This window comes from Meles meles, chromosome 18 (assembly GCF_922984935.1).
Source record: "Meles meles chromosome 18, mMelMel3.1 paternal haplotype, whole genome shotgun sequence".
NCBI lineage: Eukaryota > Metazoa > Chordata > Mammalia > Carnivora > Mustelidae > Meles > Meles meles.
In genome coordinates this window covers 44080642-44104387 of record NC_060083.1, presented here as the reverse complement: position 1 = coordinate 44104387, position 23746 = coordinate 44080642, and the positions used below count along the sequence as shown (strand labels likewise).

The 23746-nt window shown below is 49.2% G+C and overlaps 3 protein-coding genes across 5 annotated transcripts in view; 2 read left to right on the top strand and 1 right to left on the bottom strand.

The window, feature by feature from the left end:
• The window catches only part of ZNF385C (zinc finger protein 385C), a 51351-nt gene extending 44855 nt beyond the window's left edge, over window positions 1–6496 (top strand). Inside the window, exons 5-9 of one of the 2 annotated variants that reach the window (XM_045985930.1) lie at window positions 1228–1393; window positions 3332–3625; window positions 4162–4355; window positions 4653–4748; window positions 5242–6496. In XM_045985930.1, coding sequence (XP_045841886.1) covers window positions 1228–1393; window positions 3332–3625; window positions 4162–4355; window positions 4653–4748; window positions 5242–5478 — 987 coding nt within the window. In that variant the 3' untranslated portion in view covers window positions 5479–6496. Of the gene's footprint in view, window positions 1–1227; window positions 1394–3331; window positions 3626–4161; window positions 4356–4652; window positions 4764–5241 lie in introns of both variants that reach the window. The other variant, XM_045985929.1, reaches the window with a different exon arrangement.
• A 150-nt stretch (window positions 6497–6646) lies between these two features.
• Window positions 6647–10726, bottom strand: NKIRAS2 (NFKB inhibitor interacting Ras like 2). The gene is made up of 4 exons (XM_045985932.1): window positions 10609–10726; window positions 9535–9642; window positions 8864–9105; window positions 6647–8225 (listed from the first exon to the last, which is right to left on the bottom strand). Exons 2-4 carry the CDS (start codon window positions 9626–9628, stop codon window positions 7986–7988), a joined length of 576 nt encoding a protein of 191 aa, XP_045841888.1. The 5' UTR covers window positions 9629–9642; window positions 10609–10726; the 3' UTR covers window positions 6647–7985.
• Window positions 10727–13148: 2422 nt separating this feature from the next.
• DNAJC7 (DnaJ heat shock protein family (Hsp40) member C7) overlaps window positions 13149–23746 on the top strand; it is a 31923-nt gene continuing 21325 nt past the window's right edge. The window contains exons 1-2 of one of the 2 annotated variants that reach the window (XM_045984981.1): window positions 13239–13316; window positions 17418–17574. In XM_045984981.1, the coding sequence (XP_045840937.1) occupies window positions 17546–17574 (29 nt within the window). In that variant the 5' untranslated portion in view covers window positions 13239–13316; window positions 17418–17545. Of the gene's footprint in view, window positions 13317–17417; window positions 17575–23746 lie in introns of both variants that reach the window. The other variant, XM_045984980.1, reaches the window with a different exon arrangement.

Here is a 23746-nt window from a genome sequence, read left to right as displayed (position 1 = left end):
TTTTTTTTTTTTAAATATTTTATTTATTTGACAGAGAGAAATCACAACTAGGCAGAGAGAGAGGAGGAAGCAGGCTCCCTGCGGAGCAGAGAGCCTGATGCGGGGCTCGATCCCAGGACCCCGGGATCATGACCCGAGCCGAAGGCAGAGGCTTTAACCCACTGAGCCACCCAGGCGCCCCCCACATACTTTTTACCACAGCCTACCCCCAGGTGGTGGGGAAGCCTCATCCTCGCCTCCCAGGGAATATTTACCTTCTGTCTGGGAGGTCTGCTCTGGTCCAAAGGGTCTAGGGAGGGGCCACAGGGGCCCACCTTTCCTACACTTGGGAGCAATAAGCAGGGACCCCTGGTTGAAGGAGGAAGGACACCAACAGACCAGATTCAGGGGCTCCCTCCAGGTTTTTGGGTTATGTGAGTCTTGCAAGAGATGGACAGAAAGACTTCACTCTGAGGGAGGGACCATGTCTTCTCCATGCTAGGCCCCTGGCAAAGAGCAAATGCTCAAACATGATTTGCTGAAAAAAAAAATGAACATAGGGATGAATGTTCCGGGTGTACATACCCCAAGTGTGAGAACTGCTCTATTTTCTCCATTTGTGCATTTATGAACTTGGTAACTAACATTTGTTGAGCACCCGCTGTATGTACTAGGCCCTTGTCATTTGTGTGCTGTTTATTTTTATTTTTTTCATTTTTAAAAAAGATTTTATTTGTTTATTTGAGAGAGAGAGCAGGGGGAGGGGCAGAGGGAGGAAGAACCTCAAGCAGACTGCTGGCTGAGCATGGAGACCCACGGGGTGTTGCATCTCACAACCCTGAGTTCATGACCTGAGCCAAAATCAGGAGTCAGCCGCCTAACCGGCTGAGCCACCCAGGTGCCTTTCATGTTCTTTTTAATTCCCACAACCCTGTGAGGTCAGTATTGTCACAAAGTTTACGAGTCAGCAAACTGAGGCTCAGAGAGGTGAGGTGACTTGCCCAGAGACACACAGCTAATGAGTGGCTGAGGCAGAATTTGAAGCCAGAGGCTGTTTTCCTGGTGGCTCAGGTATGAGAAGGAACTCTGTAAACCTCAGGAGCACACGCTCGCTATGATGACAAGGACTGCCCTCTTGTCTGGCTGGGGCCCTGCCCCCTCTGACCCACCCTCTGCCCAGTGCCAGCTCATGGAGGGGGCATGCAGACTCAGCAAATAAATGGTGACCCCAAGCCCTCCACTCCCCAGAACCAAGCTGAAGCACATTACAAAGGCCACAAACACGCCAGAAAACTCAAGGCTGTTGAAGCTGCCAAGAGCAAGCAGAGGCCACAAACCCTGGCCCGGGATGGGGTGCTGGTGTCCCCAACCCCGACTCCAGCCAGTGGATCCCCTGGAGAGCCGCAGAGCAAAGGTCAGTTCTGAACACTTTTTTTTTTTTTTTTTTAATATCTTATTTGTTTGACAGAGAGCAACACAGCGAGAGAGGAAACACAAGCAGGGGGAGTGGGAGAGGGAGAAGCAGGCTTCCCGCTGAGCAGGGAGCCTGATGCAGGGCTTGATCCCAGGACCCTGGAATCATGACCTGCGTCCTGGAATCATGACCTGTGCCGAAGACTGATGCTTAATGACTGAGTCACCCAGGCACCCCCAATCCTGAACTTTCCTCCCTCCCCTCCCCACTCCCCAATCCAAATCTGGTTTCTGGTGTGGGGTTGGAAGATTTCTGGTTATTATTTTTGCCAATGTTGGGGTAGCCCATACATACAGAAAAAGGCACACTTCCCAAGTGTTGTGAGCCTTCCCAGTCTGAATATACTGAGATCAAGAAACATGGCACCAGCACCCTGAAGCCCTCCTAGTCGTTCCCGTTCCCGTCCCCCCCCCCACCCCCCAGTCACTGCCTTGTTGTGTTAGCTTCCCAGGGCTACCACAATGAATGACCACACAGTGGGTGGCTGAAAAGAACAGACATTTATTTTCTCACCGTTCTGGAGATGAGAAGTTTGAAATCAGGGTGTCGACGGGATTGGTTCCTTTGTGGGGGCTCAGATGGAGAATCCATCCCAACGCTTCTCATCTAGCTTCTGGTGGTTGCTGGCCATCCTTGGCATTCCTTGGCTTATAGAGTCATCCCTCCAATCTCTGCCTCTTGTCTTCACATCACGTTCTCCCTGTGTCTCTGTGTCTCACATGGTCTTGTTTTGTTTAAATTCAAGTTAGTTAACATACTGCGTATTACTGATTTCTGGGTAGAATTTAGTGATTCATCGTTTGCATAGAACACCCAGTGCTCATTATATCAAGTCGTCTGCTTAATGCCATCACCTAGTTACCCCATCCCCCCACCCTCTCCTCCAGCAACCCTGTTTGTTTCTTAGAGGTAAGAGTCTCTTGCGGTTTGTCTCCCTCTCTGTTTTTATCCCATTTTATTTCCACAGGGTCTTCTTATAAGGACATCATTCATTGGATCAGGGCCCACCCTGGTCCACTATGATCTCATCTTAACTACTTACATCTGCGAAGACACTGGTTCCAAATAAGATCACATTCTGAGGTTTCAGGCAGATGTGAATCTGGGGGCAACACTAGTCAACCACCTCCATCCCTCCCCTAAGTGATCTTGACTTTTCATGCCATTGATCAGTTGCCCTTGGTTTTGGTGAATCCTGTAGTACAGAGGTTTGGTGCCTGGCCTCTTCAGTGTTGCGTGTAGCTGTGTAGTACCCTCTCGTGACCATATGACTCTCTTTTTTTTTTAATCCACTCTCCTGTTGTGGACATTTGGATAGTTGCCAGTTTTGTCTTTTTTTTTTTTTTTAAAGATTCTATTTATTTGAGAGAAAGAGAAAGAGCATGAGCAAGGGGTAGGGGCAGAGGGACAGGGAGAAGCAGACTACCCACTAAGTGTGGAGCAGGAGCAGGGCTTGATCCCAGGACCCTGAGATCATGACCTGAGCTGAAGGCAGATGCTTAACCAGCTGAGCCACTCAGGCATCCCGGATAGTCTCCAGTTTTACACTAGTATGAATAGGGCTCTATGAATATCGCAGTGCACCTTTTTTGTGACTTCCACTTATTTGACAGTTAGCTAAGAACTCTAGGCTAGAGTATCAGGGCTGTGAGGGCTTTCTGAGACTCCTCTGTCCAACTTTATATTTTCAAATGGGAAGCTGAGCCCCAAAGAGGCCCAAGTTGGCCCAGTGAGTTAATAGGAGAGTGGAGTCTGGATTTCACTGCTGCTCATTCCTACATCAGGGACCCTTCCCCTCTGCCATGCCACCCTTAATATATCACTACTTAAAATCGTGGTCTCAAGATGATTCTTACCCGATGGCTTCCATCTCCCTAGGAGTTCCTGCGGCCCCTCCTCCTGGCCCCCAACTCCAGCCACCACTGACTCCGGACCCCACACCCAGGGAGCCGGCCCACTCAGACCTCTTGGATGCTGCCTCCTCTTCCTCTTCTTCCTCTTGCCTACCCTGCTCCCCAGAGCCTGGGAGAGAGGCACCAGGGCCTGAGCCAGCAGCAGATGCTGTGGGAAGCGGTGTGAGTGGGGAGAGCAGGAGCGAGAAGGGGCGCCTCTATTGCCCCACGTGCAAGGTGACTGTGAACTCTGCCTCCCAGCTTCAGGCTCATAACACAGGTCAGTGCGCTGGAGTCTAGGGGAAGAGGGGGCAGGCGGACAGCCCTCCCCAGCAGCAGGCAGGCTGGAGTTTCTGGGCATTTTGCTCAGGGGCTTGGCGACACAGGTGTTGTGTTCAGCTGTGATTGGGTGGACATTCGGGGTCCTCCAGCTGATGTGTTTGTGGGGGGGGGAGAACTGGGAAGACAAATCTGGGGCAGCACGAACTGAAGGATCCCTGGGAGAAGGCCGGAAACACCTCCTCCATCTGTCCTTAGGTCAGACCCAGACGGAAGGCGGGAGATGAGAGCAACGGGAAGACGGGCAGTTCCACTGCAAGGGGGCCTAGGGGTGGGGGGTGGGGGGTGGAAAATCCAGAAGCTAAGAGGACCTTGCGGAGGTGGGGACGAGAACTCTCGGGGGGCTGAGGTGCAGGGGAGCACTTGCGGAGCAGCCTGCAGGCTTGGCAGGGCAGCCACACCGACCTAGTTCAAAGGGTTTCTCATGGCCCTTGCAGCCCCTTTGGAGCTGATGGGCTGTCTTCCCTCCTTCCCCAGGAGCCAAGCACCGGTGGATGGTGGAAGGTCAACGAGGTGCTCCCCGAAGGGGCCGGGGCCGCCCAGTGCCCCGGGGAGCTGGACACAAGGCCAAGAGAGTGGCAGGGGGTCAGGGGGGCCGACAGGGGCCCAGCCCCCCTTTTCACTGTGCTCTGTGTCAGCTCCAGGTCAATTCAGAGACCCAACTCAAGCAGGTGGGAGAAGTGAGGCCGAGACTGCAGGCCGGGCTGGAGCAGGGCTGAGGGGGTGGGACTGGTGCTGCCTGCGGGGAGGGAGCCAGCGGCGGAAGAGGAGCTCAAGACTGGAGGGACAGTGGGATCCTGGAGGGCAGAGGCCAAGTCTCACCTCCCCTCCCCAGGGTGACCCTCCATAAATGTATATCCGATGTGTGGCTCATGGGTGGAGGGTTAGCTTGTTGAGGATGATTGGGTAGTGTAGGGGTGTCTTTGGGCTTCCTCAACCTGTTGCCAGTCTGTCTGTTTGTCCGTTAGCACCTGAGCAGCAGGAGGCACAAAGATCGCCTGGCTGGGAAGCCCCCCAAGCCGTCCAGCCAGCACAGCAAGCTGCAGAAACATGCAGCGCTGGCTGTGAGTATCCTCAAGGTATCTGTCTTCAGGCAACAGGGCTGGGCCCGGGGCCTGCGGGGAGAGGGTGGGCCAGAAGGGCAAGCTGGGGATGGGGGTGGGGGGCAGGAAGGAAGTCACCCCCTCACACCCCCTACAAGGTTGCCTGGGGTGAGGGAGAGCTGGGCTAGGGTTGCTGGCCATCTTGGGACCTGCCTGAGGAATTTCCGGTGAGGTGGGCCGAGGTAGTAATCTCAGGGTCAAGAGCGAGGGTTGGGCTGCATCTCCTAGAGACCATCTCTGCCCCCACCCCCCACAGCCTCCTTCCTCTGGGCAGGAAGACAGGTGGTGGAGAAAGCCCTTTGGAATGAGTGTTTGCGGGTGGGAAGGGAGGATTTAGGTTTGGAACCCTAAAAGGCACGTCTTTCCTGCAGCAGAAAGCCCAAGGATGGCACCCCGGGAGGGGTGGGATTTTCCTGGGTCAGACTGTGTCCATTCTTCTCTCTCCTCTCTGCAGTCAAAACTGGCCTTGCAGAAGCAACTCACCAAGACGCTGGCGGCTCGCTTCCTGCCCAGTCCGATCCCCGCCGCGGCTGCCGCCATCTGTGCCCTGCCAGGGCCCCTGGCGCTCCGGCCTGCCCCCACAGCAGCTACCACCCTCTTCCCAGCTCCCATCCTGGGCCCAGCTCTGTTTCGTACCCCAGCAGGAGCTGTCCGCCCTGCCACGGGGCCCATCGTCTTTGCCCCCTACTAGGCTTCCTGGGGGAGCCAGGGCCCATTTTCCAGCAGTCGCTGTCCCTGCCTCCTCTTCCCAAGATGCCTCAGTTTCCTCCATCCCCCAGGGGATTGCCTTTTACAGCAGAGGGCTTCCTGTCCAATCTAGGAAGAGCTGGGCTAGTTTCAAGGGTACCTGCCCTTTACCCAGTTTGGATTAGGGAGTCCACTACTACCCTCCTGGCCTAAGGACCTTCCATCCCCACCCTCCTTTTCCCAGCCTTCTCAGACTAGTGCTGGGTTCCCCTGCATTGCCCAGCCTAATTAATGGGGAGCAAACTGAGAAATCCCAAAGATCTGTGCAAAATCCTAGCCCCAGTCCCGTGGTGCTCTCGTCTTCCCCCACTCGAGACCTATACCCCCATGGCCAGAGGCCCTAGGAATCTTAACTTTGAGCCTGGGTATAAGCCGGCGGGGGATGCCATCTCCATTCACTGGATTCTCCAGGGAATCACTGGAAGTGGCAGATAGGGTCTCAAGCTGGAAAGGGTTCAAGGCCATCTGGACAAGGTGACCGTGGGGGAGTGGAAGAAGACTGTGGAGGAAAAAGGGAGCAGTGCTGAGTGGGGACAAAGCCAAGATGAGGCTGGGGCTGAAAGCTTTTGGGGTTCCTCTGCTCTGACAAGATGGGGCGAGGAGAGGGGTAGGTGAGGGTCATTTTCTGGCAGGGCCCAGTTTTAACAGAGGTGATCAACCCCACACAAGCTCTCTCCTCAGCCTTTCATCGGTTCCTTGTGAATCCCAGCTGGGTCGGGGGAGCACTGGGTCTCAGACTCTGGACCCAGCAAACACAACCCCTTCCACCTCAAGGCTCCCAAAGAGCTTTCCCTTCTAGCTCCTCACCCCAAACTGGTCCCTAACACCAAATCCAGTTTCACCTCCTTCTAGCCAGCACCCAGCCCCCTCACTGTGAAGTTGAGCATTGGGATCCAGGCTGACATACTCTCAAGAACCATTTTCATGCTGTCAAAGTCAACGCCACAACCTCCATCCCACCCCCAGCTCTGCTCCTTCACCCCACAATATGGGACTTTGCCAGTCTCCACCCGTTATCTGTTTTTTTTTTTTTTTAGATGTTTCCAATGGGAGGGCAAGAAGGGGGGAGGAGGAGGGAAACTTTTTGATAACAGTTGTGATTTTATTGTGTCCAATGCATCAATAAACGAATTCAAGCCCGAGCCTGTATATGCCCTACCTCAACTCGCCCAGCCTGGGGCGGGCTGCCCTACTCACCTCTCCCATCTCGAGGAGAAGGGGCGTGTACTAGAGGTCACTGGCTCCCGTGTCTCAGCTATGCTGGGTGTGCACACGAGGAGCATGACGTGGACACGGGAAGTCGTGGGTGACAAGTGTAACCACCCTTCCAAGTCCCAACAGATCTGTCAGCTCCTGAGAAGCTGCTACTGGTTTGCCTTGTTCTGTTCAGGCATCTGAGGTAAGGAGGGGCTGGAGGAGCACCTTGTCCAATCTTCACCATGGCAGCAGGCAGAGAAACACAATTAATTTATAAATAGAAGTCCAGCTCTGAGCTGAAAACAACCACAGGAAGGGGTGAAGACCAGGCCCCACCCGTGTGAGGTCCGCAGACTGGACGCTGGATGGCTGCTGCACTCCTGCCCCCTGGTGGTCGGGGGGAGCAGTGTCTCAGCCTCCAGGGCCAGGAGGCATAGCACCTTGAAGAGGGAGAAGCCAAGGGCACAGTAACAGCCAGCCCCAAGCCACAGGCATGATAAAATCTGAGGGCTGGAGAGGATCCAGAAGATCATCTAAGCAACTCCCATCACCTTACAGATGAGAAAACTGAAACCCAGAGACGGGAAAGTCCTTGCAGGCTCCCAAAGCCAGCTGGTGAAACCCAGCCATCACTCCATCCCATCTCAGCCAACGAGGGCCACGTGCTCCCTGAGCAGGAAGAGGAAGCAAAACAACTGGGCGGGGAAGAGTGAAAGCAGAAAATTACACTTCCCAGGAGGCTGGCTTCTTCCAGCCAAGGAGAGGACAGTCAGAGTTGGACACCAGCAGGCACACGCATGCACGCGTGCACACATCTACACACACACCTTTCTCCAGAGTCCAGGCTGGTGCCATAAGTGTGAGTGTGTGTGCATATGTGTGTGCCTGTCCCTGGCAGGAAACCACAGGAGAGGGGACCCCGTGACTGGAACCAGAGCCTGGACTGGGTACTTCTGCATGGCAGCTCTGCTTCCCACCCAGGGCACGTGGTAGGGGTCACTGACCCACAACTGCCCCAGGTCACAGCAGCACAGGGATGATGAATGCTGAACAGGTGGAAGCTTGGGGGGGGGGCACTAGCCTAGATTATCTGCACTTCCCCGAGCTGAGAGGGAACGAAAGTGACCTGAGCCTGGGACAGCCCAGCTGCCTGACCTGGGAAGGACAGCTTGCCTAACCCCACCCCTGGACACATCTTCCAGAGTCCCAGCAGCTGGAATAAGGCTGGGAAGGTGGAGAAGGGATGGCGGCTCTTCAGCCATCCAAGGAGCCGCTGCCCTTGTTCTTGCGGCTGAGGGGGAAAGCAGACTTGCTCTGGGGCTGGGTCATCTTGCTGGCCAGGTAGACGAAGGGCTCCAGCAGGGAGCGGCGGTCAGCCACAGACACCTCCCACAGCTTCACCTTCTCGGACTTGGCCCAGTGCTGAGCCACATCTGGGTCGACACGCCGCTGCTCCTGCAGGTCACACTTGTTGCCCAGGACCACGATGGTGACCTTGGGAAGATGGACAGAATAGAGACCTGAGGTTGTACAGTGGACCTCAGGCCTGGGTGTGACGGCAGACATCTACCTAGGAGTCCTCAGATGAGCGAAAGTCTCATTGGCTAATGTTACACCTCTTCCTAGATCAGAAACAATGACTAGAGAGAAGGAGATGGTTGCTTTGTCCTCTCCTTCCTCCACTTAAATTCTGGCCTCATTTGCCCTCCCTCCAGGAGTTCCATTACAAGCCCTCTATCTCCTATGCCTGCCCATTACAAGCAATCAGTCTGTCTGTCTAAACACCTGGTAAGGGAGAATCCACCAAATTCCTATAGCTTATAGGGGGACTTGGTAACAGAAGGGCTTTCACAGCTAAGAGCAAGGAAGCATCTTAAAGAAAGATTAGTGGGGACTTCTAGGGTCAGGTCAGGAATCCCTGAAACTAAAGGAAAGCCTCTCTGGTCAAGCTGCCTCAGCACATGGCTGCCTCCAGAGGCAAGACCGCCTCCCATGGCCTCCATTCATTCCCCGCTCTAGCTCCCAGCCCACCTCCTGGGATATGAATGAAAATCAGAGCCATGCCAGACTCCCCAAAGCCAGCCCAGGGTCCACTCCTGCTCATCACCAGTGTCCCCCACCCCCATACACACCTCCTTCTTGTCCTTGGATTTGTCGATCTCCTTCTTGAGCAGCTCCACACGCTGAAAGGACTCTCGGCTGTCCGTGCTGTAGACCAGGACATAGCCGTCAGTGCAGGAGAAGCAGTGCCGAGGCAGCTCAGCCCCATCTCGGAGCCCCCGGGTGTCGTAGAAACGCACCTGCTCCCTCACACCCCGGTCAGTCTCAATGGAGCCCACGTAGATGTCTTCCTGGGTCTCAATCATCTCAGAACCTGGGATAAGATGAAGAGAAAAACTTGTTTGTAGAGAGAAGGCAGATGGAAAATATGAGGGACTGAGTATATCCTAATGGGCTTACCAGCCAGAGAGAGAAGGGGATGTGGGGTCCAGGAGAGAGGGCCAGGGACGGACAGTCCAGCAGGACTGGATGACTTGGAAGGGTGGGAAGCAGGAAACAGACATTAACCTCATGCTAATCCCATGCTAAGCAAAAGTGTGACTTGAGAACTTTTCCTCCCTGTCTCGAGTACTGGGTTTCCTCTCTTTGGATTTCAATATGCTAGGGTTAGGGTCATTATGTAGATTTTACTCTGTGGGGTGTAATAACCACCACCAGCAGCTTTTAACCTTTTCGTGTCATGATCAAATGCTACTTATTCTTCAACTTCTTCCACCATTCCCCCACCCCCAACAACACTCACCTACTACATGGTTCCCATACAGAAGCTGCTCCAGGATTGAAGTTTTGCCCACAGATGCCTGGCCACACACGACTACCTTGCAGCTCTTCCCCATGCTTAGCCTTCAACCTTGAAAAGCAGAAGCACACTTAGTGAGGTGGGATGAAAACAGGGCAGATCTCCCGTAACTGAGAGCCCAGGATCTGCACAGAATACACAGCCTCAGGAATTGAGCAATGTCTGTCCCCTCCTAGGGTCAGGGTGTACTGGAATGATATGGCTATGTCCACTAATGGACAGTGAGCTCTAATTTATTCATCTTTGTTATAAGCAGTACAGGGCCAGTAACTGGCTCAGGGCAGATTCTCGGTAAATGTTGCCATAACGGGAGAAGAGTCTCTGGTTTAAGGGAGCCACTGCCCAGGCTCCCTTCTGTGCACAGGATGTGGAAGACCAGTTGCTGAAGGGAGCGCTGGCTCAGCTTCCGGTCTTGAACCATGACTCCATGGAGAAATAAGCAGGAATGCTGTTCTGTGTGGATCTGTCTCAAGCCACTCTTCGTAGGGAGAGTGAGCAAATAAGGAGAGTATTTTGCCTTCTTGTATGATTTACCTGGACAGCAACTAATTCTCTCTAATTCCCAGTCAAGTCAATGGCTAAGATGAAGAACATCAGACAGGAAAGAAAGGAGTGAAAGAATCTAAGGGGAAAAGGCTTTGGAAAGGGGAAAATACGTGCTGCCCTTGGACTGACAAAGCAGAATGAGGAGGCTCAGACACAGAAAGCCCTTCTCCGAAGAGGTCCCAGAGAGAGATCTCGTCGAAGGCATCCCAAACACAGGCTTCCAAGAAGGAACCCCCGACCAAGACTGCCCCAGAGAACAGATACTGATGTGTCCCCGAAAAATGTCCCAGAGACCTGTCGAGTAAAATCCTGATACAGACCCTTCCTCCCGCCTGCGGGCCCCGCAACTAAGGGATACCCCTAAGAGCGACTGCCCAGAGGGCTTCCGCCACCGATTTCCCCCCGAGGGAATCGAAGACAGAGGCCAGCCACCTAAGGGGACGCGGACGCGGTGGCCTCCCAGCTCCGTACCTCCCGGAGCCCTCGCAGCACCCCGGCCTGGCCCCTCCAGGTGCGCCGGGACCAGGGGAGGGGCAGCACAGCCACAACGACTCCGCTTTTCCTCCGGGGTCCTTCCAGGTTCCGTCCGGCCCCGCCCTCCCAGCTTCCGTCCGGCGTGACCAATTCCGGCGGCGGCCAGCGGGAGCCGGACACACAGCGCCCCCAGAGGCCGGCGGGGAGAATGACGGGACCTGGTGGGCTGTGCACCTGAGCGCACGGTTCTAGGCTCCCTGGAGCCAGGTGCCAGTATCTCTGATGCCCAGATGTTCTTTCTCTAAAGACTACCATAGTGCAGTAACACTTCTTTTATTCAATCGTTTATTCGTCAGATGTCTTCTGAAGACCTACTCTGCGCCAGGTACAAAACCACATGCTGAGAGAAAAATGAACGAATTAGAAGGTCATGGTCGGGAGGAACTAGACATCTAAACCAACAGTTACGGTACAGCACAGTGAGAACTATTACGGAGGTGCTGTGGGAACACAGCAAAGGGCATTTAACTTCAAGGACAGCGGACATCACGGAAAACTTCCTGGAGGAGGTTATGTCTGTTTTGAGATTTGAAGGGTGTGGAAGGAAAGGGTGGAGGAAACTGGCAAAAGTCATGGCATTTGCTGGAACTACGAGTATTTGAGGTCAATACTGATGGTCGAAAGGAGGCAAATAATCAAAGACCTTGTGTGGTAGGTCAAAGAGTTGAAGCTGTTTCCTAACAGCGGTGGAAAGCCATTGATAGATTTTATGCCAATGAAGTGGCATGATCACTTTTTGCTTCTAAGAAAGTCATTGGCGATCGCCTCTTGGCCTTTTGGCTAAGATCAAGTGTAGAAAGTCATTGGTAGGAGAAGAAAAATGGAGAGAGATGAGACTGGGGGCCTGTTAGGAGACTATGGTAGTATTACAAGTTTTAAAAATAAAAGTGATGAGAGCCTGAATTGGGATGGAACAGAGAGAGATAGATTGAGAAGACATTGGGTAGGAGAATTACAAGGCTTGGTGATAAATTGGGAGTCAGGAGTAAGAAAGAGGGAGTTTGTCATGTCTCCTATCTTTCTAATTTGGTGCATGGTGAATCCATTTGGCAAGATAAGGAATTCTTTATAAAAAGAGAATCAAGTACTGCATTTGTTTCTTCTTTTGTTGAAAAGTGGGGAGGGAATGACTCGTTCAACTTAAATATATTATGTCTCCAGGGTTTGTGAAACACCCAAGAGACCCAGTAGATAATTGGATATTGAGATCTAGAATTCACAAATGAGAAGTCTAGGTTAGAGATATCAACAGAGTTCAGTGTCATCTACAGCTAAAATTAAAGTTACAAGAGTAAATGAGTTGGCTTAGATACAAAGAACACGGGGGGAAAATAGTCTAAAAACAGGTTGGCTTCCCGCAGTAGATGGTAGACTGTGGCGGCTGAATGACTTCTCTCTTCCCACCCACTGTGCTTTCCCGCCTTTCCCTACCCAGTGGTGGGTGTGGTTTCTGCCCCCTTAGCACTGTGATAAGCAGGACGGTGGTAGCAGCCTACTGAGAATGGCACATACTAGGGAGGACTGGAGGAAAGGAGTCCATCCTTTTTAAATTCACTTGCCCCCTTCTTATTTTAGTTCCTCTTAACTCTAAAATTTTAACCTCAAACTCCCCTAATTTAACCTCAGGAAACTCCAGTTTAATTCATACCCACATACCCAAAAACTATTGGTTTGGGTGAGGGAGGTACTACAAAGGTGTTAAGCTGTGTCCTTGCCCTGTCTGAGTTCCCAGTCCAGACTGCATTCGGCAAGACAAGGGTGCTGAGCAGGGTGTTTCTATAAAGGGTGAGAGTACTGGGGACACTATGGAGCAGGGACCTCACCCTGCAAGCTGCCTTATAAACTCCAGGGCAGGGTCTGGGGCGCCGTGCCACCCTCCCTAGACTTAATGCTGAGATGGCACTCCAGGTAGTTGACATGAAAGCAGCCTCATAAAAGGGTCAGCGTCATTAGGGTGATGAACCAGTTGTTGCTTGGAGATCCAGAGGGGATGAAAGGCGCGGGGTGAAGACGCCCTGCGTTCCCCTGGCTTGGTTGGGCAGGGCTTCCAAGGGCCGGTGAAAGCTGAGGGACTTGGGCTCAAAGTGTGTCTTCTTGCCTTTCCTGGGAGGAAGCTGTGGACACACTCCGAGGTCGGGAAGGTAGTAGTGGGAGATCTTTCCCTCCGGAGTCCTGGGTCATCGAGTCCTCAACCCAACTTGGGACTCTTCTGCACTTTACTGGAGACGCTCTAGGATTGCAAGTTGCTATGGCAACGAAGCTTTCGGCATACTGAGGACAACTCAGGCCTAGAGAGGCGTCGCCCTCCTTATCCCCCCCAACTTCCGACCCACGGATAAAGTGGCGCCCCCTACGCACAGGCACGCTCCCTGGGCCCCCGCCCCGGCGCGGAGACCACCGTGGACCTCCGGGTGCGGGAGGCCGCTCTGGCCCCAAGCAGAGCCTCTCGTTGGTAGACGGGCCCGAGGGAGTCTCTCTGGGCGCAGCACCGCTGAGCTGCTCGATGCTCCAGCCGGAAGTGCTCTTCACCGCCTGCCTCACACCCGCCTCTCTGGTCCCGGCGGTAAGATGGCGGCTGCCGCGGAGTGCGATGTGGTAATGGCGGCGACCGAGCCAGAGCTGCACGACGACGAGGAAGCGAAGAGGTAACCGGGTAGCGGGGGAGTGGAAGGGGCGAGCTTCAGCTCCATGACCCCGGGAAACCCGTCCCTGCCATGATGCGACCCCTGTTGAGGCGATGCCCCGCCCTCCGCGACCCCCCCCCCCGCATTTGAGATAAGTCCGGGTGGACCCCCTGAAGGGGCGCTCCCGGAGGTCGGCCCTCCCCTCCTGCTTCCGCCTGGTTGGGGAGCCGAGGCACAGCCTTGTTCTTCAGCCAGGAGGAACGTCGCCCTTATTGTAGAGGCCGGGTCTCTTAGGGGAATCTCAGAGGTCTGTTGTGGGGTGGGGGAGGCTGCGCGGCGATGATGACGACTTCCTTACATCGCCCCCCCTCGGCCCCCCTTCTCTTGTTAACTTCTGTGCATTGTTGTCTGCCAGCACTTTGCATCTCCAAAGCCCTTGTTCGCTTCACCCCCTGTTCTTACCCCCACTGCTCAGTAATGTACCCCAGCGACCACTAGGCTGGATCCGAGTGTGTCTCCATTATTGACCTAGTGTCCTTTCCCCGTACCCCAGAAGTCGGAGATGAGAGAGAAAGAAGGAAGAAGAGTGAGGGCCTTCTCTCGTGCTCTGCACGTCAAACTCCTGCCCCTCCGTCCTTCCGGAGGAAGATCCTCATTCTTCCCAGGGCTGTGCTTTCTTAAGTTAAACAGCAGAGAGGAAGGCAACTGTTTGGGCGCTGTTGGCACTGCTGGGCAGCCGCAGTGGCTCGAGATTGCCAGTCTGGACTAGCCAAGGGAGCTGCTGAGTGAGTGGTTTTCTAGAACACTCTGGATTCTGGCTACAGCTAAGGCAGGCTGTTGGAAGTGGGTTGGAACACGATTGTGGGTAGTTAGACTTGTCCTAATCCTGAAGGAGAATTAAGGAAAAGGTTCGGAAAGCCGGGAGCCCTTTCCTATCAACTGCAGATTAATTGACTACAAGTCCCTCAGTCTCCTTCCCTCATCTTTCGTGTCTTTGTACTAAACCCTGTATGGCTTCAGTCTGTCTTCATGAGATTGGAAACCAGGATTCTTGAGAATTTTTTACTATCCAAGTTAGAGATACAGGAGGTACTCACTATGGCGGAATGAATAGTAACCAAGCTTCAGGGTAGTTTACTGCACCCTGTGTCCCGAGATCTCTTGAGAACTGAGAGGCTTGACGAAGTGTGTAGTAAGCCCCAGGGATAATCAGAGAAGGCAGGATACAGAGTCTAGTCTGTTCTTAGTTTTGAGTTTTCACATCATAACCTAGTTCTTCTCAAGTGTTTAGAATTAAGCATCAGTAAGGAACTACCAAATGAGAAACAACCCCCATCCCAACCCCCCACAGACAGAGCTTACATTAATTGCAAGAATTTACTTGGTAAATTAATAAATTTACTTGGTAAGTTCAGTGGGGGTATTTTGTGTGCTATAAATAGGGACTTGGGCTGTATGTAGTAATTTGAAAAAAACCTTCTCCTACTTAGTATAGATCTTTGTGCCTATTGGAGTTTTACTTCAAAGCCCTCTATCTAAAGCAGGTCCTTTTTTAAACAAACAAACAACAGAAGTTATAGTAAATGAACCTGAAGTTGTATTAAGAAATGGAAAATAGGGGGCACCTGGGTGGGTCAGTGGATTAAGCCGCTGCCTTCGGCTCAGGTCATGATCTCAGGGTCCTGGGATCAAGCCCCGCATGGGGCTCTCTGCTCCGCAGGGAGCCTGCTTCCTCCTCTCTCTCTGCCTGCCTCTCTGCCTACTTGTGATCTCTCTCTCTGTCAAATAAATTAAAAAAAAAAAAAAGAAATGGAAAATAGGTGATGCTGTAACAGGACCACATCACACGATAATACAGTATTTGGTAGCAGTACAGCAGAATAAGGAGGGGTGTTGACTTAGGTTAACTGCCTTATTTCACAGAATTTAAGATGTCCTTGGGTGTAAAATGCACAGTTCTTTTATCTACCACTGAGGAAAAGTACTGTAAATTTAAATATGAAAAAATATATCTCTGCTAAATAGACTTATACGTAATATATATTTATATAGATCTCTTTTAATTCTAATAAGACATAGATATCATATACAATTTAGGTGCGCAAATCAAAAGGAAAATATAGTGAAATAAAAATCACATTTTTACTTCCTGCCATATAAGGCATCCTTAGGAGAGTAAACACTAGGCTCTTGTTAATAAGAAAGAGCCTTGTTTATGTATGCTTTTCCAGTGCTGAAAATTGTGTGATGATATAGAAGTTCGGGAGGAAGGTGGTTTTACACTTTTCATGTATCCTGTAATCCTGTGTAGCCATAGCAGGACATGGGATAGGAACATCCCTTACAGATGCCCTTTAGTCATTTGGCCAAGTTTGTGTCTCTTGTTACAGTCCTGCTACTAGTTCACTTGGGGACACAGGAGTTGATGGGTCTCTTGGGTTGTTTTTGTGCAGTCCAACAAGGAGTCCTTCCTTCCTTGCATCTTGGCTCAAGGGCATGCTGCTGCTGCTAAATTGTTACAGTCCCACAGGGGGCAAAGTGAGAAGAGCTTTCAAGACATGGGGACTCACGGTTGCAGCATTTTAAATGGCTAAATGTTTTATTTCATTAGCTTTAGTGTCTCTAGAGAGAAAAGAAATTGACTTTTCTTTCTTTTTTTTTTTGGGCTGTCACTCTGACAAAGTTCTTTTCCCCCCATAGCAGCTGAGAGGCTAAAATAAAAGATGTATTAGTTGGCAGTCCAAAATAGATCAGGGTTCTGAACATGAAGATTATTTATTTCTCTTTGCCCACCAGAATAGAGAAAGCTACCTGGGGAGCCAGAGAGCTAAATTTCAGAGGTTTCACAATTCAGCTAATTTAATTTAATTTCAAGCCTTACACTTTCCTGGGAAGTTGCTGACTGATAGGAATTCCTGTTTCCGGTGAAGGCTCTCTGGTCACATTTCCTGGGCTAGGGAGGTGTCTGTAGGTAGTCTTTATTATGGCAAAATCGAAGGATTTTAAGTTGCTCATCAATAGAGGAAATACTTCTGTGCCTCAGCGTGTATCCAGCGTGACTGGATAATAGGGTCTAAAGGAACCAATGGAAGCTGTAGATTTAGGAAATAGAACATACTTATCAGATTCCTTGATCTGATTATCTCTGTGTCTGTTTTCATGGTGGACTCAAGCAAGAATGTTAGGTCCTTTCTTGGTATCCAGGTATCTAAACTCTGTAGAGTTTGTCTTTTATTTCTCTATTCATGTTGGGGGTGGGAAGCACTGAACCCTGAACCCATATCTCCGGGTCTTCTGCAGTTGCGGTTTATTTACTGCAGCTTCCTGGGACATTTTGGAGTTCATGGCCATAACTGAAGAGCTTGTGGGGATGCCTTCCCCAGCTCTTCTTCCTCTGTTTTAAATTCTTAGGGATTTGTCTCTCTAAATTTTCTCTTGAAGTTCCAGGGTAGGCAGCTAGACATTTCAGTAAACCCACAGGCTGAAGGGGATATTATCTTTGACCTTAAATTCAAATCAGTGAAAACACTGCTTTCACCCTTCATTTTCATTTTGGTATATTTTAAATGTGGGATCAGAGCTGGAGAAATGGGAAGCGGGACAAATAAGTCATGGTTAAGGAAAGGATGAAGCTAGGAATACAGAATCCTGAATACCAGGATTGAACTTGATTAATTGATTAATTGAACCTGATGTTAACAAATGACGAAATTGTTAAATCAGGGGAGCCTGGCTGGCTCAGTAGATAGAGATTACGACTCTTGTACTTGTGGTTGTGAGTTTCAGCCCCACGTTGGGTGTAGAGATTACTTAAACATCTTTTAAAAAGTTGTTAAATCATAACTGGAGTTAAGGTAGAGTACAGAGGAAGAGTCTCTCTGTCCTTGCTGCTTTAATTCAGGTCCACATACTGACCAGAACCAGAAACCAAATTGAGCCAAGTTAAATGGCAGTTGCTCTAGTGTCTAGTCCATTCCCAACGACCACAAATCTGATTGGCTTAAAACCCAGGCTTATTGAACATTCTAGCCAATCAGGGATGAGTGTAGTCATTGAAGCTGGTATTTTAAAAGTTTTTAAAAGCTGAGTACTGGGCACTTGCCTTTGGTTTTTTTTCTCTAGGACTTTAGAAGATTGGAGAACAATGGTCAGCGGCTACCTAGGTGCCTTGGTCTGATGCACAGTCCCTCTGAGCGCCCATTTCTCCCTTACTCCACTAATGTTTGGTCCCTTTTCTTCAGTGCTGAGTGATGTGGAAGTTACTTAGAGGTCGTTCCAGGTATTCTTTTAAACTCTCTGAATTTCAGCAGTAAGAACAGGATTCATTGCACAAGTTATCTCAATGTCTATTCATTTTATTGGATTGAAAATTTTTTTCCTTCCCCATCTCAATCAAAATAGCAGTTCCTGTGTTTTATCCTACCATTGGCAGAGGTGTGAGTGTTTGAGACTTTTGAGAATGAAAATATGAAGAGGAGGGGCGCCTGGGTGGCTCAGTGGGTTAAAGCCTCTGCCTTCGTGTCGGGTCATGATCCCAGGGTCCTGGGATCGAGCCCCACATGGCTCTCTGCTCAGCGGGGAGCCTGTTTCCCCCGCTCTCTATGCCTGCCTCTCTGCCACCTCGTGATCTCTGTCTGTCAAATAAATAAATAAAATCTTTAAAAAAAAAAAATATGAAGAGGAGTATTTGACTTTCAGAGTCTAAATCTGACCCCTAATATTCTGTGTCATTTTTGTGGGGAGACCAGATTGTCAGATAAGCAAAGTGTTAACCATCTCTTTTGATTCTGTTATTAGGCTTTTGGGGAGGGTATGTGAGGCAAGCAACATTTTTCTCTTATTCTTGGGAGTTTCTGTCCTGCAAGTTCTTCCTCCGGCAGTTTGCTCCAAGATAGTCAATCACCTGTTAAAGTAAGGAACCAAGATAACTTTATTCTAGTATTTTTTGTGAGAACTTTAGGAGCCACATACCAGTTGACAATCTAGACTCCCCACTCTGGTTCCCACTTCCACCCCTCCCTCCCCCCAAAACTCAGAAAGCAGCCTTTTTCTTAATTATAGTTCCGTAGTTCTAGATTTTTGTTGGGTGCTAATGTCCCAATGAGGGTAGTAGGAGATCTCACAGAGTAGGGAACCAAGGGATAGAAAATGGTGGGTTTGGGGGTATGTTATGAAAACAAGACTGACTGTTGCTGAGAGGCCAGGACTTATGTCCTCAGATTGGCTTCTGAGAAGTTTCTCAGAGGCAGCATTATGGTTGGGTCTCCTCTCCCCTGGAGTAAAGGTTAGGTAGATGCCAGCTTGTGACACCTCCCATTTAAGGAACTAGCATAAATATATTGTGGTTGAGTCAACTGTTTCATGGGAATATCTTTCTTTGGGCAACAATAGGATTTCTGTCTGGGTCGATTGATTAGTTGATTGTTTTTTACCCCCACACTGAATAAGATATTGCCAACTCCAGTGTGTTGCCTGGTGTCCTTCCCTACTCGAGCAGTAGAGAGTGCTACTGCCTTGTGTAGACTGTATCTGTGACTTCCCTTGGTCCTTTCTGGCTCTGCCCCTGTTGAGGCATCCCCCCGGAATGTCCAGAAAGAGAACAACTTGAACTGGTATGTTAATGAGTTTTCTTCATCTTCGTCTCCTCCCCTCTTTTTGGGAGAAGGATGGGTATTTTAATTGTGCTTTAAAGTGAAAACAGAAGCTGTTTATTCTAAAGCAAAGGTAAAGGAAGGTGGGTAGCTCACTTTTACCACCTAGTGGAGACCCCACCCTCTGTTTTCTCTGGACCATTTTGAAGCCTTCATTCATACCCAGTATATAGCACCTTGCATTCAGCAAGCACTGAGTCCGTGGAATTGCTCCACCTACCTATATAGATAAAACTTGTCATTTCATCCGTAGACCAGTTAGAAAACGAAGAAAGAATAGTATGTGTTTGGTAAGATGGAATAAAAGGCTCCCGGGCTCCTTTTACTTATTCTCTCATGGAGGTCAGGGAGAGTACAACATGAAACAGGCCCTCTGACATGCCTTTGGGGACAAGAGGTCTCGAGCTGTGGGAAGGAGGAAGGAATTTCTGCTCTGAGACTGGCGGAGATCCCGTAAATTCTAAAGGGTGGAGGATGCTTCTAGATCGAAGAACAACTAGTATACTTGACTGAATAAGAGAAATGGGTGCTGCAACAGTCACAGAGTGAAGGTGACATTTTGGAAGTAGTAAATACGGTAAGAATGCCTAAAGGATATTTGACTTAGGGACAGTATAAAGTGTTATTGTTAATAGGTAGCTTTTTCTAAGATTCTTCCTGCCAGTAGAATGGTCTCCAAAAGCCAAGGCCCTGAAACACTCCTCTGTGCTCTAACAAAAGAAATCATCTTGTTCTGAGTTGTATTTTTAGCAGATTTTTCTTCCACATCAAAAGTAGCCGAATACATCAAGAAAATGCAAAAAAGAGGGGCGCCTGGGTGGCTTAGTGGGTTAAAGCCTCTGCCTTCGGCTCAGGTCATGATCCCAGGGTCCTGGGATCAAGCTCCGCATGGGGCTCTCTGAGCCTGCTTCCTCCTCTCTCTCTGCCTGCCTCCCTGCCTGCTTGTGATCTTTGTCTGTCAAATAAATAAATAAAATCTTAAAAAAAAAATGCAAAAAAGAGGAAAAAAAAGATCTCACTCAAGCTTCTGCATCTCTTTTGGTTTAAAGTTTTGTTTTGTTTTTTTAAGATTTTATATATTTATTTGACAGAGAGAGACAGCGAGAGAGAAAATACAAGCAAAGGGAGTGGGAGAGGGAGAAGCAGGCTTCCTGCCCGATGTGGGGCTCGATCCCAGGACCCTGGGATTTTTACCTGACCTGAAGGCAGACACTTAACGACTGAACTACCCAGGTGCACCTTGATTTAAAGTATTATTAATGGCTATTAGAAGAGCTGAACTTGGGGCGCCTGGGTGTCTCAGTATGTTAAGCCTCTGCCTTCAGCTCAGATCCTGATCTCAGGGTCCTGGGATCAAGCCCTGCAGCATCAGGCTCTCTGCTCAGCAGGGAGCCTGCTTTCCCCTCTTCCCTCTCTGCCTGCCTCTCTGCCTACTTGTGATCTGTCAAATAAATAAATAAAATCTTAAAAAAAAAACAAAAAACAAAAAGAAGACCTGAACTTTATCAAAAATACATTATTCTAGCCAAATACTTGAAATAAGTAAAAGCAGTCAGGTGTGTTTTTCTCATGAAAATCGAATCCACATTTCCTAAGTTGTAGATATTATAGAATAGTGAACTGTTCTAGTCCTTTTTTTTAAGGATTTTATTTATTTATTTGATAGCAGAAGCAGCAAGGAGAAGCAGGCTCCCCGCTGAGCAGGGAACCCAATGCCAGAGCTCCATCCCAGGGCCCTGGGATCATGACCTCAGCCAAAGGCAGACGGTTAACAGACTGAGCCACCTGGGCACCGCTTTTTTTTTTTTTTTATGCACAGAGGTAATAAACCTTAAAGTGACACTGTACAGATACTAAAGCATCTCATCCCCATTTTAATAATTCACAAATACATGAAATGTGAAGCATTTCCAAAGAGAACTCAGTCTTATTGAGGGCGTCTTCCAAAACTGCCCTCAGTATGAGTGAACTCTGCATTCATGAAAGCTGATGAGTAAAATTCTCTAACTCTCTCATTGCTAAAAGATAGACTAGTTGGTCGAAGGTGAAGATCTTGCTTTACCATTCAACTTGGAAGTATTGAGAAAGAAAATGGAGATTTTTATAGGGCATCTAATTTGGGTCCCATTGCAATGTGAAGTGCGGTGTTTGAATGTATGTTTAATTTATCTGAGCTATATATGTGCGGAGTTGATTGGTCATCATAAGCCCAAATTGTCTGAATTGGTCACATGATGCTGAGCCTTGCTAAGACCTGTGTGATACCAAATGGTTCCCTTGGCACTGTTCTTGGAGTAATTAGCGTCTGTGATGAATGAGTGCTGCATTGGGGGAGAGAGAATATAATTGCATGATCAGAGGATATACGGATTTTTAACACGTGTAGTGTAGAAGAGCAGGTGTCAGGCTGCAGTTTTCTGATTGATGAAGTTATTTCCAAAAAATGAAGAAATACATTTTAAAACAGCAAAGCAGACCAAGAGTGGAATATAGTCTCCTTACCTGTTTCTGTCAGAGAGAAGGCCACCTAGGCCCTCCAGCACTGTTTCTGTTGTGGTGGAACACTCGCCCCCTGGTACCTCCAAAGAGGATAGAAGTTTTTAAAAATCTTTCAGTAGCTCTTTTCGCAGGAATTTGTTGCTGGCTGTTAAAGTGAAAGGACTGGTTTGGTGGAGGGTAGAGTCTTTCCCAGCATCTCCTGGCAAATCAGAGATGAAGCTTACTCTGTTTAGAGATTTGGTGGGAAACTAGATAAATTTGTTTTAATCCAAAAACCTTCACATTGGCTAACAGGATCTAGTGGGAAAAAATCTGGGACTGTTAGAGTTAGGCCACCTGTGCAGCTGCCTTGGATACCTCACTGGCTCTTCCTCCGTTGAAGGACCTGAGAGAATATTGCCGTAACCACTTCAGGAGGCCCTTGGAATGCCTTCGAAATCTGAAAAAGTACTGGAGATGTAGTGTAGCTATTAATAGGTCCAGTAGGTCAGTTATGGCCAAGTCTCTATCTTGATGTGGTATTATATTTCAGGGTTTAGTCTGAATTTTATTTTGTGGCCATAGAAAATAACCTGTAGTGTCATTTAGTCCATTTTGGACCTCTTTCTTCTTTTTGGTTGGTCCAGGCAGACCTAATTAATTCCAGTCCTTCCTTTCTCAGTGCTGATATGTTTTGGTAGCTACATGTTGTAACTTCACTTGGTTATCAAATCCACTGATGCTGGCGGTGAGTGGAGTGACAGATACCAGCACCAGACTGCCCTCAATTCCCTTGTTAACCAGCTCTTCTCCTTCTTTTCCAGTCCCACGTCTTTGACATCTCATCCTTCAGTCCCTTTGCTGTAAGGGCAACTTGAGCAAGCTTCAACCCTTTCTCAGACTCCCAGGGCAGGACTTGAATGGATTTGACCCTGGAATTGTTCCTGATGCAGCCTTGTTCAGTTCTTGCTGCTGCCATGCTGGATTCCAAAGATCCACTTTTTCCTCGGCTGGTCTCACAGGGTCAGGCCCATTGGTTAAAGCATGTCGTGTATTTGGTGGGGAGGTTCAAAACGATGGAGGGACTCCACTTTGGGAGTTGGACCTGGAGGCAAAAAATAAGCATTCAGCCTAAAAGCACTAAGTGCCCATTGTTCAGGCAGCTGTAAATCAACCATGTTTCTATGAAAATAAGTCCTTTTCATGAGGCAGTTGTGTGGGAATAGCTAATTCTGTCCTGATGCTGTGCAGTGTGAGATTAAAAACATGGTAACTTGTCACAACACAATTCTTCTTGTTCTTTCTGCTGTGGGCTGACTCTACATTACTCGCTTTGTTTGCTCTAGAATGGAATCTACTCACCATTTACTAAAATGAAATGCATTTCTTGGGGGAGGCAAAGTCCAGTTCACTAGGTCTTGCGTCTTAAAGAGAAAGGAGTCCTGCTCTCTCTGTGACTAATTGTTAGGAATGTCATTTAGCTTGTTTAAATCCAGATTGTGGTATTGGAGTTGGATTTTATATGCTGGGGCTATTTTATGTCTTAGTTTGAAGAAATTCACATTCATTGCCCATGTTTTGTTCCTAGCAGGACAGATTAATTTTTAAAGTCTTAAGCAATAGCTAGAGATGAGCATTGGAGAGAAAGCTTAGCATGGTAGACAGTGCAAAAGCTTTGGAATCTGTCACATGTGGCTTGACATCCTGACCCTGGGCCAGTTTTTAATCTCTACCCCTTATTTAACTCTTCTGAGAAATGGGAATAATGTAGCACCTGGTAGGAAGATAACGCATGGAAAGTGCCAGGCTTCAGAAATTATTTTTGGCTTTCCACAGAAATCTTTTGTGTTTTTATAGAAGCCAGTGCTGAAGTCCCTCGCCTCCATGGAAGTTGGTGTTTTAGGAAAGAGCACCTTTCTATAGCTCTACAGATTGCTTCCCCTTTGACTAACAAGCTTTCTACTGCTAATACGGTGTCTTTTCAAGGGCCTAGATACCCTTGATTTTCCTTGATTTGTGTATTCTTAGCCAACAGCCAGCTAAAGAGAAGACTAGGTCTTCTCAGGTGCACTGTAGGCCCAGTGTTTCCTTTGAATTACCACTCCATTTCTTCACAGTCATCTGACTCAGCTTCTGACATCCAGTGTTGGGGAAACCCTTTCTTCAGATCTCTTGACATGTCTCCTCTTAAAAGATAGGCTCCTCATAGTTTTATAGTGCCTTGCTTAATTTAGAGCTGCAGGATGGTGTACACCATGTAGAAAGGTTGCAGTTGGTCCTGTAAATCTTGCAGTTGGGGGATCCATCTTGAGGACTTTTAAC